Consider the following 15,258-nt stretch of genomic DNA (forward strand, 5'->3'; position numbering starts at 1 on the left):
GTGAATCTGTTCCTTTAAAAAATGGAATATACTTTATTTAAGATAGCTGGTGGGGTTTCCTCTCTTTAGGGCATGAGCAAGCATAACATTTATGTAGTCCATTTGTAAACTAACATCTAATCAACATTAGATTATTTTCTAGATATTTTAAAATTAGAATGCACTTGGTAGAAAAGGGGCAAATACTAAGTTTAGAGGCTCTCAAGAGAGAGAACTGCAAAACATTACTAACTTTGACAGTTAAGTCATTCCTGATGAAGTATGTTAAGTAATGCCCAGGACCAAGCTAGATCATGTTGAGTGAACAAAAAGGAGTAAAAATGAAGAACTGGAGGCAATTTTAGGAAGGACAATCAAGGAAGACTGGTGGTGTGTGTGTATGTATGTATGTGTATGGATGGATGGATGGATGGAGACGTGACAGCACTTTTATAGGCAAAAGGAAAAGAATCAGTGGAAAGAATACCCAGAACAATAGCTGAACAACTTGGAGAAGTCAGAAGAGTGACTAAAGAAAAGGACTTCTCCACTAGGTTAAAATTCAATAATACTGTTAAATTCAACTCTGTTAAACTCAAGTACCCCGCTATCTTAAATACTGAGTAACTGGGAATGAATGAACTTTGGGAAAGAGGGACTGCCATTGAGGCTACACGGAAGAGATTTTGAAATAAAGGACGACTGTACAGGAAAAATTTCTAGGGTAAATTCTGAGTGAAAGCTGTGAAACTGAATTATCTCTGCCCTCTGTAAAGTTGTAAAAGGCTGGTGCCAATGCAGGTGGCGCTGAGGGTGGTTGCGTATGGAGAATGAGAGGAGGGAGGAAGCTAACTGGGGAAACATGATGACTCATCTCACTTTCCCGACCAGGACCACGAAAGTAGGATCCCGAGGAATGATTCAAAGCCACCATGGCCCTTTTCAGCGTCTACCGCTCGGTCGTAGGGAAGGTCTCCATCTGCTCACCTACGGTACAAACAAGTCAGGTGGTTGTTGCACGAGAGCATTTCCCGTGTATCCGGCGACTTACGGTGCTTTGAGAGTCTCAAGCTAAGAAGGCAAGCGTTATTTTCACGTTTTGCGAAGCGGCTTAAAAAGGGACCTTGAGCTCAGCTGCCGAGCAATGCAAAGCTCTTCCTCTCGGTCCGTGAGGCCGCGGTTTTCTCGCTTCAAATCCAGAGACGCAACGTCCAAACCAATCACCGGGCTCCTGCCCTCTTGGTGCCTTCGCGCTGTCCAATCCAAAGCTGGCTTCGAGTTCCCGCCCCTCGCCTCGTGCCGCGAACCGACGTAAACCCGAGGAACGCGCGGTACGGCAGGATCGGGAGGCTGAGGGTGTGGGCGCTCGCGCATGCGCACTTGTAGCACGACCGAGGCTCCCGTTTACTCTGCGGGCTTTCCCGCTTCTCGGCTCCCGCGGCCGTGGTTGGGGGCTCGGTGAGTAAGGGCGCTGCTTGCTTGGTGTACTCTTGGGCAGCAGGCACGTGACTACTTTTGGCCAGCATTTCTGCGGCCGGGCGGGGAGGACCGTGACGGTTGGGCTGGGTTGGGGGCGCAGGCCTCGGGCTGGGGGCTGTGGGGCGGGCCGCCGCGCTGGGTCAGCTCCTCCACACCCACCCAGCCTGGCCTCTGAGTTGATTCGGATCGGTGAGGTTAATTATGTGCCTGTGTGTCCAAGGCTTTTGCCGGGCCAGACGGTTTAGACTTTGGGGGAGATCACATCCTTGTTTCCTCTCCTTCCACTCGGTGACTTATAACTCTTGAGCGAAGGGCGCTGTCCGTGTTTTGCTCTGGAGTTTTTCCTTGCAAAGTTCTGTGTTGACGCGTGGTGTTTGCTTTTTGTGCCTTTGTTGGACAGTTCTATTTTTCTTTTTGTTTGAAACTCTGACCCAGGAAGTTACATTGTTAACTTGATGCTGCGGGCTCTGCCGATGACACCATTCCTCCTGGTTTGCTTTCTGCTGGGCTGAGTTCACATATCTTGCTAATATCTTACCTGCATTCCTTTCTTGTGATTTCATTGTGAACAGAACGTGAAATGGGGTCATGTTTATTGTCAATCCACTTTTGCTTTGTTCTTCATTTCAGATGTTGTTTAGTGAAATATGAGGCCACTTTTGATGCAGTCGTTTGGAGAACAGCTGTTTATATAACAATAATTCCATTGGTGGTTACCATTTTGAGGTCATTCAACTAGTGTTTGTACTGCTCCAAGATCAACTTTTTCTCCAAATATCACTTCTGTGGGCAACGTTTAAGGTAAGCTTTTAAAAGTAATATACTAAATGCCTAACTCTAAAATATACAGTATCTAATGAGTTTTGGGGAAGTTTGACTAGGTTTTGGGTTGCTGACTTTTACTTTTGAATGTGTTTAATTGTGCACATAGACTTAAACTAGGACCTGCATCTAATAATCTTTTATATGCACAGAATTGTAATTAAGATAGTAATAGGAAACTCGTAAGTGAAATTTAAGGTTGCTGCTTCAAGGAAATAGCAGGAGAAATGGCAGATGACTCCTTAGTTATCTAGTGGAGAAATGGGTCACATTGCATTTCTCCAGCTGATAGAGGAGGAGTAGGTAATGTGATGCGGAGGGGAGCTAGGGAGCTTTCCCGTGAGCTGGTGAGAACAAGTGTGATCCTGTGTGGAAGCAAGGGAGAGGAGGTGCTAGGTTACATCTTGAGGAAGCTTCCCGTGGATTGTGTCACCCTCACACAGAGTCACGCTCTATCGAAGGACTCTGGTGATTAATAGTTACTGTTAGCTTCCTAAGAGGAACTGCCTTAATTACTTTTTTACATTCCTGGTGTCCTATATGATTTGCATTTGATAGTGACTGTTGTATAAATGATTGGTGCAAAATATCTGAGTTTTTTTTTGGAGTTAACCCCTTTAAAATAGAGATAATTGTTGAAGTTTGGTGTATATTTAAGGTGATCTGTGTGTCTGTGAATGAATGAATAACTTGGTAATTAAAGGCTAGGCTCAGGGAGGCTAGTGAAGAGTTGAGATTAAAATGTGATGTGGGTAGCTGGCGCCGCGGCTCACTAGGCTAATCCTCCACCTAGCGGCGCCGGCACACCGGGTTCTAGTCCCAGTCGGGGTGCCAGATTCTGTCCCGGTTGCCCCTCTTCCAGGCCAGCTCTCTGCTGTGGCCCGGGAGTGCAGTGGAGGATGGCCCAGGTGCTTGGGCCCTGCACCCCATGGGAGACCAGGAGAAGTACCTGGCTCCTGCCATTGGATCAGCGCGGTGCGCCAGCCGCAGCGCGCCTGCCGCGGCGGCCATTGGAGGGTGAACCAATGGCAAAGGAAGACCTTTCTCTCTGTCTCTCTCTCTCACTGTCCACTCTGCCTGTCAAAAAAAAAAAAAAAAAAAAGTGATGTGGGTCACAGCTCCAGCTATGTGTTTGAAGGTGGAAGCACTAAAGTTTGCTAAGAGAGCAGGAGTGGGATCAGGAGGTCCTGGTAGTCTAGCTTCTGCAGACAGGGAGTAGGGATGACTGTCAAGACTAAAGATAACAGGAAGAGTGAGTGGAGAGGAAGTAACAATCTGTTTTTTTATATTATTTTAATTTAATTTTTTTGAGATTTCAAAGTATTTATTAGACTCAAGGACCTCCAACCAGAGCAGCGTGGAGGGGGGTTTCCAAGAGAGGAAAACCCACCACTTTGGTTTTGTTTGTTGATTTTGCACTGCTGTCTGAGGTGAGGTGCAGCATTCAGGGATAAGAGAGATGTGAGACAGCCGTTTGGAAGTACAGGTCTGGAACAGGACAGAGGTCTGGGGAGTTAGAGCAGGAGAGAAAGAGAGAGAGAGGAAAGAAGAGAGATCTTCCATCTGCTGGTTCATTCTCCATATGGCCTCCACAACCAGGGCTGGGCAAGGTTGAAGCCTGGAGCCAGGAGCTTCATCCGGGTTTCCTATGTGTGTGCAAGGGCCCAAGCACTTTTCCCAGGTACATTAGCAGAGAGCTGGACTGGAAGTGGAGCAGCCAGGACTCCAGTTGTCACCCATATGGGATGCTAGTGCTGCAGTTGGCGACTTAACCTGCAGTGCCAAGGGCTGGCCCCTGGAAAAAATCTCTTCATTTTCTTGTTCAGCCTCAGTTTTCTTCAGAATAGGGACAGTGGCTACCTTACAGATTTGACTCAGGGATTTGAAAAATTGTATGTAAAACATTTAACACATAGGGCAGGCATTTGCTGCAGTGGTTAGGATGCCGCCCGAGATGCCCGCATCCCATATCTGAGTGCCTGGGTTTGAGTTTCATCTCTGCTCCCGAGTCCAGCTTCCTACCAGTGCACACTCTGGGAGGCAGCAGGTAACGGCTCAGTTAGTTGGGTCCTTTCTACCTATATGGGAGGTCTGGATTGAGTTCCAGGCTCTTGGGTTGCTTTGGCCCAGCTCCATTTGTTTTGGCACTTGGGGAGTGAACCAATGGATGAGAGATGAGCTGAAACAACATTTTCAACTGGGATGTAATAACCTGATTTGCATTTTCATTGCTGTGTGGAGGATTAATCATAGGGTGGCAAGAATAGAAGAATGGAGATTTGGTCCAGATGCTTTTCTCTGAGCTCAGCTTGTAATAGTAGACACAGGGAGATGTAGCAGAGACACAGATTTGTTTTGCCTTCTGGAATGGACTTTACCATGTTTTGTTTGGCAGCACTGTTTTTTTTTTCAAATTTATTTCCAGCTGACATTAGTCCTTCTAGTCCTGTTTTCCAACAGTACTCATAAATATGAATTTCAAAATTGTTTTCACCAAAATAAACTTATCTTTTTTTTTTTTTTTAAAAGGTATATTTATTTGAAAGAGTTACACAGAGAGAGAAAGAGAGGCAGAGAGGGAGAGAGGTCTTCCATCCGCTGGTTCACTCCCCAGTTGGCTGCAACAGCTGGAGCTGTACCAATCTGAAGCCAGGAGCCAGGAGTTTCTTCTGTATGTTCCATGCAAACGCAGGGGCCCGAGGACTTGGGCCATCTTCTGCTGCTTTCCCAGGCCACAGCAGAGAGCTGGATCGGAAGTGGAGCAGCCGGAACTTGAACTGGCACCCATATGGGATGCTGGCACTGCAGGTCGTGGCTTTACCCGCTGTGCCACAGTGCCGGTCCCAAACTTACCTTTTAATTTAATTTTCCATGAAATTTTTGAAGGCTCTTCATATTTACCTCTGAAGGCATTTGAGATTTAAATGTAAATTGCATAGTATAAAGTCTCTGAGGTCAGAATCTTGGGTAACCTCTAATGCAGGAAGAGAATGTCACATGATGTGGCAGTAGTTAACTCCAGAGTGTTCTCCTTGGATACTTGGCTGAGAAAGGAAGGCAAGGAGGTGCAAATGAAAGGTCAGGGCAGGTTGTTCCTCAGCTCCCCTCCTGATAGGGGGAAGCTTTGAACATGTTCATGGTAATCAAGAGAGAATAGCTAGAAATACCAAAGAGGAAATTGCTGAGGATTGGTAGGAGAGGAGGGTGCTCATATGTTAGTGGGTGATGAATTTGCTGTGTATTGACTAGTGTGAAAGCATTCATTCATGCATGCACCAAATGTGTTGAGGATCTGTACTCTGCAAGCATCGCACAGGAATGCAGTGGCAAACTAGCTTGGTGGAGTTCCTGCCCTCATGGAGCTGACATTCTAATGTCGGGGGGATAAAACAGATGAAGAGAAGCATGATAGGGGCCAACATTGTGGCGCAGTAGGTTAGGCCACGGCCTGAGATACTGGCATTCCATGTGAGTTCTGGTTCAAGTCCCAGCTGCCCCACTTCTGATCCAGCTCCCTGCTAATATGCCAGTGCTTGGGCCACTTCCACCAGTGAGGGAGACCCAGATGGAGTTCCAGGCTCCTGGATTTAGCATGGCCCTTCTCTGGCTCTTGTGGCCCTTTGGGAACTGAACCAGTGCATGGGAAATCTCTGTCTCTCCTTCTCTCTCTTTAACTCTGCCTTTTGAATAAATAAATCTTTAGAAAGCTGAATTATGTAGGCTGCCAGGTGGCAGTCAGTACTAAAGAAACAAGAAAGTAGCATAAGGAGGTTGGGAATGCCATGCCCAGCTCTGTAGTGAACATTTGCACAAAGATCTAAAGAAATGTAAGTGCAAGATAACTGGATACCTGGAGCATCAGGGACTCTGCTGATTTCAGAGCAAGGGCAAAGGCCCTGGGGTAGAGACTGTTCCATGTACTTCAGGACAACAGGGAGTTCAGGGTGGCTAGAATAGAGAAGAGTAGTAGGAAACAAGGTCAGAAATTATGTGCTTGTTGGCATAAGGACTGCAGATTATTCTGAATGAGGTAGGAACCAGTGGAGGGAGGATTTGAGCTAAGAAGTGACGGTATTTGACTCATTTTTCAGGGATAACTTTAGTGTAGAGAATAAGGAGGAAGAGTAAAGGTGTGGAGATAGTCGGTATCCAGGCAGGAGGTAGTGTTGGCTTGACCAAGTGACTACAGTGGCAGTCACGAGGAATAACAATGTGCTAGCTGCATTGTCAGTGTCAGGATTTGCTAAGGTTTTGCTTATGGCTGTGAGAGAACTCAGCAATGACTAATGACTAAGGGTTTTGGCCTAAGCTGGGTGTGGGGAACATCCAGCCTGCAGGCTGTATAAGGTCCATGAAAACATTTTGCTCTGGCCCTGACAAGGCAACTACAGGCAGGACTTGAAATTCAGTAAATCTATATAGCAAGTTAATTTCTTTTTTCAAAGATTAATTTATTTATTTGAGAGGTAGAGATACAGAGAGAGCGAGAGACAGAAAGGTCTTCCACCCGTTGGTTCACTCCCCAGATGGCCGCATGGCTGGAGCTGGGCCTATCTGAAGCCAGGAGCCAGGAGCTTCTTCTGGTTCTCCCATGTGGGTGCAGGAGCCCAAGCACTTGGGCCATCTTCTACTGCTTTTCCATATACATTGGCAGAGAGCTGGATCAGAAGTGGAGTAGCCAGAACACGAACCTGCACCCATATGGGATGCCGGTGCCTCAGGCAGAGTCTTAGCCTACTACACCACAGCGCTGGCGCAGCAAGTTAGTTTTTTTTTTGAAGATTTATTTTTTTGAAAGGCAGATATCTATATATCTCTATCTCTATCTCTATCTCTATCTCTATCTCTATCTCTATCTCTATCTCTATCTCTATCTCTATCTCTATATCTCTATATATAGAGAGATCTGCTGTCTGCTTGTTCACTTCCTAAATGGCCACAATGGCCAGCACTGGGCCAAGCTGAAGCTAGGAGCCAGTAGCTTCATCCAGGTCTCTCATGTGGGTGCAGGGGTCCAAAGATTTGGGCCATCTTCCACCGTTTTCCCAGGCTTATTAGCAGGGAGCTGGATTGGAAAAGGAGCAGCCGGGACTCCAACCAGCACCTATCTGGGATGCCAGAACTGCAGGTGGTAGCTTTGTGGGGAGCAACTCGGACTAGACTAAGTTACTGGAATTAAGACTTATTCTATGCATCTGCTCTCCCACAATATGGCGCTGGGAGAGGAGGAAACAGCTTCTACACAACTGCCTCTCACCAACTTGACAAGCTGCAGGAGCTGCTCCTGATAGGAGGAGAGCAGCGTACTCGGCGTGTGGGTAGCAGAGTTGGGATTGGTGGAAGAGGACTATAAAGGAGGAGAGAGACAACATGCACCAGGAACATCTGAGGGAACACCTGTGCAGCCCCCGAGAGAGCCGGCCGGCGGTGTGCTGCTCCCCCGCGGAAGTGGGGAAAGTGGCTAGGGGGAACCGCCCTTCCACGGAGGTGGAAGGGACGGTAGCCAACCCGGGAAGAACCAGCAGCAAACCCGGGGAGGGCCGAGCAGACGAAAGAACAGCGCAGGGTCCTGTGTCGTTCCTCCACAAAGACGGGGAGCGACAAGCTTAACCTTCTATGCCACAGTGCCAGCCCCTGCAGGCTAATTTTTAAGTGGATAATTTTGTGTAGCTTGTGAATAATTTTTTTTTTTATTTGACAGAGTTATAGACCGTGAGAAAGACAGAGAGAAAGGTCTTCCTTCCATTGGTTCACCCCCCAAATGGCTGCTATTGCTGGCGCTGTGCCCATCTGAAGCCAGGAGCCAGGTGCTTCTTCCTGGTCTCCTATATGGGTGCAGGGGTCCAAGCACTTGGGCCATCCTCCACTGCCCTCCTGGGCCACAGCAGAGAGCTGGACTGGAAGAGGAGCAACTGTGACTAGAACCTGGCGCCCATATGGGATGCCGGTGCCACATGCAGAGGATTAACCAAGTGAGCCACGGTGCCGGCTGTGAATGATCTTAATATCCAAATGGCCCTTGGCAGAAAAATGGTTCCCCACCCTGGCCAAAGCTACTAGGAACTGGGGTTGTCATTTTCCCTGGTGGTATGACTAAAGGGCAGACTTTTCCTGAGGTTGAGAGAGAAGTGGAATTAACATTTAAGTTTTAGATGTATTTACCAATACTCTAAGGAAGGCTTTTCACATCTGGCTCCAGTCTATTACTGTAGTTTCATTTGCCATGTTATTTTGTACATCATTGCTGTCGCTTCCCTACTCGCGGAGGAACGACACCGGACGCTGTTTTCTTTCCCTGCTCCTTCCCGGATTTGCTGCTGCTTCCCCGCCTCCGCGGAGGAGCGGCACCAACGAGCTCTCTGACCGACTCTCTCAGGGGGCCCCCACATGTTGTCTCTCTCCCTCTTTTATAGTCCTCTCCCACCAATCCGTGCTCTGCTGCCCATGTGCTGAGCACGCTGCTTTCTTCCAAACAGGGGTTGGGTCAGGAATCAGCTAATTAACGAAGCAGCTGTGTGTAAGATTTGTTTACTCTCTCTCAGCGCCATATGGTGGGAGATCAGAGGCATAGAGTTAGTTTTAGTCCACAGTCTCAGTACTTATTTGTCTCCCGGGTGCCCCGCCATGTTGTAGGAGACGGACCCTGCTCCCCACAATTGCCAAATCTGTAGTATTTGCTGCTGCCACTTAGCACTTAGAGTGGATTTTTGGGTCACACTTGGGTTTGAACTTAATTGTATAATCTTAGGGAGACTTAGCTAATTTAGTCTCTTGAGTTTGTGTTTATATATATATATATATATATATATATATATATATTTTTTTTTTTTGACAGGCAGAGTGGACAGTGAGAGAGAGAGAGAGAAGGTCTTCCTTTGCTGTTGGTTCACCCTCCAATGGCCGCCGCGGCTGGCGCGCTGCGGCCGGCACACCGCGCTGATCTGATGGCAGGAGCCAGGTGCTTCTCCTGGTCTCCCATGGGGTGCAGGGCCCAAGCACCTGGGCCATCCTCCACTGCCTTCCCGGGCCACAGCAGAGAGCTGGCCTGGAAGAGGGGCAACCGGGACAGAATCCGGCGCCCCAACCGGGACTAGAACCCGGTGTGCCGGTGCCGCAAGGCGGAGGATTAGTCTAGTGAGCCATGGCGCCGGCCTATATTTGTTTTTATAGATGTGTTTATTTATTTAAAATGCAGAGTTAAAGAGAGAGGGAGAGAGATCTTCCATCCACTGGTTCACTCCCTGCATAGCTGCAATGGCCACGTCTGGCAAGGCCAAAGTCAGGAACCAGGAGCTTCCTCCAGGTCTCCTTTGTGGATACAGCGGCCCAATCACTTGGGTTGTCCTCTGCTGCTTTCCCAGTGCCTATAGTAAGCTGTGGCTGCAGTGGCTCAAGCTACCATGCTACAATGCTAGCCCTCGTGTTACATTTGTAAATGAAATAATACCTATAATATATGGCTTTCTTTGGATCCAGTGAGTTAAGATAGTAGAAAGGTAGTGAATTTGAATCTTCTTCCCCCTTTGCTCATGTTTATTTTTCATCCTAAAAATGCCATCATACATACTCTGCCTGTAAAAGTTTTGCTCATTCTTTAAGATACAGTGCTCATATCTTTTCACTTTTAGAGCTTTTTCTGACTTAATTTACTTCTCTCTTTGTCATCCCTCTCATTATTTTCTTCACTGAATTCTACACAGTGCTTATATGATAGGCATTCTGAAAGTTTTTTGAGACTGAGTAGTGGCATCTCTTAGTATTGTGTTGTAGGTCAGGTTAAACTGAGAGGCCGTGTGGGCTTATAGATTCTTTTTTTGGTTTGTGTGCCACTTTTTCCATTTTTTTTTTTAACTCTGAAGTGTTATTTTATTTTTTAAGATTTTATTTATTTATTTGAAAGGTAGAATTAGACAGTGAGAGGCAGAGAGAGAGAAAAGGTCTTCCTTCCACTGGTTCACTCCCCAAATGGCCACAATGGCTGGAGCTGTGCTGATCCGAAGCCAGGAAGCCAGGAGCCTCCACTGGGTCTCCCATGTGGGTGCAGGGGCCCAAGCACCTGGGTCATCCTCTACTGCCTTCCCAGACCATAGCAGAAAGCTGGATAGAAGAAGAGCAGCCGGGACTAGAACCAGTGCCCATATAGGATGCTGGCACCATAGGTAGAGAAATTAACCTACTGTACCACAGTGCCAGCCACGACTTTTTCCATTCTTGCCATGTCTGTGTGCCAACTAAACTTCATTGAACTGGAATTTTTCTTTGAGTGGACTCACTTTTAAAACTATGTACTTGTCCTAATAATCTCTGAGATTAGGGGCTAGATTTTGCTAGTTCTACTTTTTTCTCTCCTGTGCTGGAAGAGTATGTAACTGTCAAATATTTCAGTACACCCTGAAATGATCTGGATATCCTCCCAGGAGTTTGCCTTTTTCTTTCTTTACTGGGTAAAGTGGTAATTGATATTCCTTGGTATACCAAGCCAAGGATAAGTTACATTTTATGGTATTTCATTATTATGTTAATTTTAGTTTAATGTTTGATGTTTATATTCTCAGCTGTAAAGTAGCAAAGTATTATGAGAATTACTTTATCTAATGCCAGTTGTATCCCCTCTTAGTGATATTCTAAGATTATTTTTTTTCTCAAGATTATCAGTTTTCTAAGACTGTAAGACTTGTAACTTAATCGTTTGGAAAACTTTTATAGCAGTGTTTAATTTGTCAATATACTTTCGTTACAGTGAGATGGAAGATTTTCGAGGCATAGCAGAAGAGTCATTTCCAAGTTTTTTAACCAACTCATTGCTTGGTAATAGTGGAATTTTGGAAAATGTCACACTTTCTTCAAATCTTGGCTTGCCCGTTGCTGTTTCCACACTTGCTAGAAATAGACCCAGCACTGATAACAGGTAAGATTTGTTTGAACAGAATCTTTTCAGGTTAAAAAAGTAAAACCTATACAGACTGTAAAGTTTCTTAGTCAAATAAGCTTCATCTATTATCTGAGAGGAAGATGGCCAAATGTATAAAAATGATTATAGAAAAAGGTGGAGCTTATTCTTTCTCATTCCATTGTCTTATCAAGGGATGTGTTGGCTGAGTTTGGAATTTGAACACCAGTGACCTTTTTTTGGTCTACTAATTGTTTTTTCTGTCTGTGGTGTTTTGGAATTGTATTAGTTCAGATTTACTAGTGGTTAGAAATATACCAGTTTGTGCTGGTAAAGTTCAAGAGGAAAATTAATCATGAGGTACAGCAATATCTTAGGAAAATCAAGGGCAGGATTGTGGAGCTGCGTCACAGGAAGGGATTGGAGTTGGGATCTGGGAAGCATGAGGACCTGGGTTTCTGTCTTCTCACTCCGCTTGTTGTGTCCGGTATGAGACCCTTCCCAAAACAGTTCACAAAAGGCAGGCTGGATGCAATAGCAAGAGGATTTTATTTCCAGCTAGCTGGGGCTCTTACCGCACATATGATGCAGTGCAGTGCTGAGGCGAGAAGCCCCGTCGCTTCCCCTCCCAGCATTTTATGCACTCGAGTAAAAGTACATACGTCACTACACACGCAGGCGAGTTCCTTATTCCTTATATGGCAATTACCTAAATTTATGCATTTTATTGGTGCATTTGAGCAACTTAGGGGCTAGGCATCACACAGGAAGGCGGAAAAATCTAAATTTCAGGCATAATTTCACTCCCGTACCCTTAGGCCTATCTTTTCTGGCTTAAAATAAGGCCTGTCATGGAGAACAGCGGTTCTCGTAACAAGTCCTAAAAGCTCCTAAGAACAGAATTTAGCTTGACTTTAATATGTTGCCCGATATTTTATATCATTTAATCTTAATATATTATACATTAAGTCTTAATTCCAAATGTATTTAATCTAAGTTAATTTAGGGTTTGAATTAATTACTTATAATTGAACTCCACACACTCTTTCAATATGCTTGTTTTATCTGCTTTTCTGTTCCATAGTGCACTGTGTGGCAACACAGACTCTGAAAAGATAACTTTGAATGTACATTTCTGGTTATACAAGGAGACTAAAGAACTGTCTCTTGGGGTCCAGTGTTGTGGTGCAGTGGGGAAGGCTGCTACCTTATATGAGTGCCGGTATGTGTCCTGGCTGCTGCTCTTTGATCTAGCTCCCTGCTGATGGTCTGGGAAAACCAGCAGAGGATGGCCCAAGTGCTTGGACCCCTGCCACCTATGTGGGAGAGCTGGATGAAGCTCCTGACTTCAGCCTGGTTCAACCCTCGCCATTGTGGCCACATGGGGAGTGAACCAGTAGATGGAACATCTCTCCCTCTCCCTCTCCCTCTCCCTCTCCCTCTCCCTCTCCCTCTCCCTCTCCCTCTCCCTCTCCCTCTCCCTCTCTCTCCTTCCCTCTGTCTCTGTCTCTCTCTCTATCTGTATCTCTAGTTCTCAAATAAATACATTATTCTTAAAAAACAAACCTGACTCTTAAAATCTTGAGTTATTGGTCCAGCTTGGGTTAGACACCCATCCTAAATGTAGTCAACTGTGGTGAGGGTTTGGGTTCATTTGGTATGTTTAGAGCATGATCTCTGTTGCTAACTCCTGAGTTTACTCTTTACTGGACTTGCATGGCTACCTGTTTCTTCCAGCCTTCAGTCTGTCATATTCTTCAGGAGTAGCTTGGTTTTACTCTGATAATAACTTTCATTTCCTAAAGTTAAGTTCCTTGTTCTAGGCAACTTATACCAGCTTTTGTTTTGTTTTGTTTTGTTTTGTTTTGTTTCAAGATTTTATTTATTTATTTCAAAGTCAGGAGTTACACAGCAGAGAGAGGAGAGACAGAGAGAGAGAGGTCTTCCATCTGATGGTTCGCTCCCCAATTGGCCACAACAGCCGGATCCGTGCTGATCTGAAGCCAGGAGCCAGGAGCTTCCTCTGGGTCTCCCACGCGGGTGCAGGGGCCCAAGGACTTGGGCCATCTTCTATTGCTTTCCCAGGCCATAGCAGAGAGCTGGATCGGAAGTGGAACAGCTGGGTCTCGAACTGGCATCCATATGGGTTGCCGGCACTTCAGGCCAGGACATTAATCCACTGTGCCACAGCACTGGCCCCTGAAAGGTCTTTACCCTTAAGATTTCTGTGTTGCTGAACATGGATGAACACCTCACTGCTAGTCACAGGTCTGAGCTTTGCACTGAGGATGGTGATGTTGAGAAGTGAGCTCCATTGTCTTTACCCTCTGGTGGTTGTTTCTACAGTTTATAGCTGTATGTCTTGGTGAATCTTAAATGTATGCAATTTAATTCTCAATAATTAAAATTTTTTTAGGTATCCTGATGTCCAGGCATCTTATTTAATCGAAAGGGGGTATTCAGTTCCAACTGAATCATCTCCCAGTTGCCAGAGTGATATTGAACTGAGAGAGAGGTTACATCTTAGCTTCCCAGATGAAGAGTAAGTATATCTTTTTATTTATTGAGCTTTTTAAAAAATTAAAAAAATATATTTATTTTATTTATTTGAAAGAGTTACAGAGAGAGACAGAGGGAGAGGTCTTCCATCTGCTGGTTCACTTTCCAAATGGCCACAATGGCCTGAGATGAGCTGATTGGAAGCCACGAGCTTCTTCTGGGTCTCCCATGCAGATGCAGGGGCCCAAGGACTTAGATCATCTTCCGCTGCTTTCCCAGGTGCATTAACAGAGAGCTGGATTGGAAGTGGAACAGCCGGGACTAGAACCATTGCCCATATGGGATGCCAGCGCTGTAGACTGGAACTTTAACCTGCTGTGCCACAGTGCTGACCCCTATTGCCGTATTTTATTTATATATATATATATGTGTGTATATATATATATATTTTAAAGTTTTTTATTTATTTATTTGAGAGGTAGAGAGGCAGGGGAGGTAGAGGGAAGGGGAGAGTGGAGCGGGGGCAGAGAGAGAGAGAATATATGAATCTTACATCCTCTGCTTTTCTACCCAGTTGTCTACAAGAGCTGGGACTGGCCCAGGCTTAAGCCAGAAGTCTAGGACTCAAGCTGAGTCTCCCACATGGGTGTCAGCAATCCACGTACTTGAGTTGTCATCCGCTGCCTATCTGAGTATGCATTAGCAAGAAGCTGGAATTGGGGCAGAGCTGAGACTCAAACTCAGGCACTCCAATAAAGAATACAGGCATCCTAAGTGAAGTCTTAAGTGCTGTGCCCAATTCCTGCCCCTCACTCTTTTTTTAATGGCTAAATAATGTTCTATTGTGTATAGAACATTCATTTGTCAATGGACACCTTGGTTGATTCCACATTGAGGCTATTGTAATAGTGCTATAATAAACAAGAGAGAGCTGATAACTTTTTGATACCCTCACGTTCATTTTTTGAAAATATTTATTTGAGAGGCAGCGTTACAGAGAGATAGGGAGAGAAACAGAGAGAGAGAGAGAGAGATCTACAGTCTTCTAGTTCACATGGCCGCAGTGGCCAGAGCTCGAGCTTCCTCTGGGTTCCTCATGTGGCAGCAGGGGCCCAAGCACTTGTGGTGTTCTCCGATGCTTTCCCAGGCCATCAGCAGGGAGCTGAATCAGAAGTGCAGCAGCCGAGACATGAACCAGTGCCCATATAGGATCCCAGCGCTGCAGCTGGAGGCTCAACCGATGACGCCACAACGCTGGCCCTCATGTTCATTCTTTTTTTTTTTTTTTTTTTTTTTTTTTGACAGGCAGAGTGGACAGTGAGAGAGAAAGTGACAGAGAGAAAGGTCTTCCTTTACCGTTGGTTCACCCTCCAGTGGCTGCTACGGCTGGTGTGCTGCAGCTGGCGCATCGCGCTGATACGAAGCCAGGAGCCAGGTGCTTCTCCTGGTCTCTCATGGGGTGCAGGGCCCAAGGACTTGGGCCATCCTCCACTGCACTCCCTGGCCACAGCAGAGAACTGGCCTGGAAGAGGGACAACCGGGACAGAATCCGGTGCCCTGACCGGGACTAGAACCCGGTGTGCCGGCAC

At 46.0% G+C, this 15,258-nt stretch overlaps 1 protein-coding gene across 16 annotated transcripts in view; it reads left to right on the plus strand.

Annotated features, from left to right (window-relative positions):
- The first annotated feature begins 63 nt into the window (after positions 1-63).
- CEP192 (centrosomal protein 192) overlaps positions 64-15,258 on the plus strand; it is a 151,007-nt gene continuing 135,812 nt past the window's right edge. For 9 of the 16 annotated variants that reach the window (XM_089305388.1, XM_089305390.1, XM_070050531.2 and 6 more), the window contains exons 1-4: positions 1,301-1,437; positions 2,089-2,259; positions 11,021-11,188; positions 13,587-13,712. In XM_089305388.1, the coding sequence (XP_089161514.1) occupies positions 11,025-11,188; positions 13,587-13,712 (290 nt within the window). In that variant the 5' untranslated portion in view covers positions 1,301-1,437; positions 2,089-2,259; positions 11,021-11,024. Of the gene's footprint in view, positions 1,438-2,088; positions 2,260-11,020; positions 11,189-13,586; positions 13,713-15,258 lie in introns of those variants that run through there. The other 7 variants (XM_089305389.1, XM_017343984.4, XM_089305392.1 and 4 more) reach the window with 4 other exon arrangements.

This window comes from Oryctolagus cuniculus, chromosome 10 (assembly GCF_051225735.1).
Source record: "Oryctolagus cuniculus isolate XC-2025 breed Fujian yellow rabbit chromosome 10, ASM5122573v1, whole genome shotgun sequence".
In the NCBI taxonomy this organism is placed as follows: domain Eukaryota; kingdom Metazoa; phylum Chordata; class Mammalia; order Lagomorpha; family Leporidae; genus Oryctolagus; species Oryctolagus cuniculus.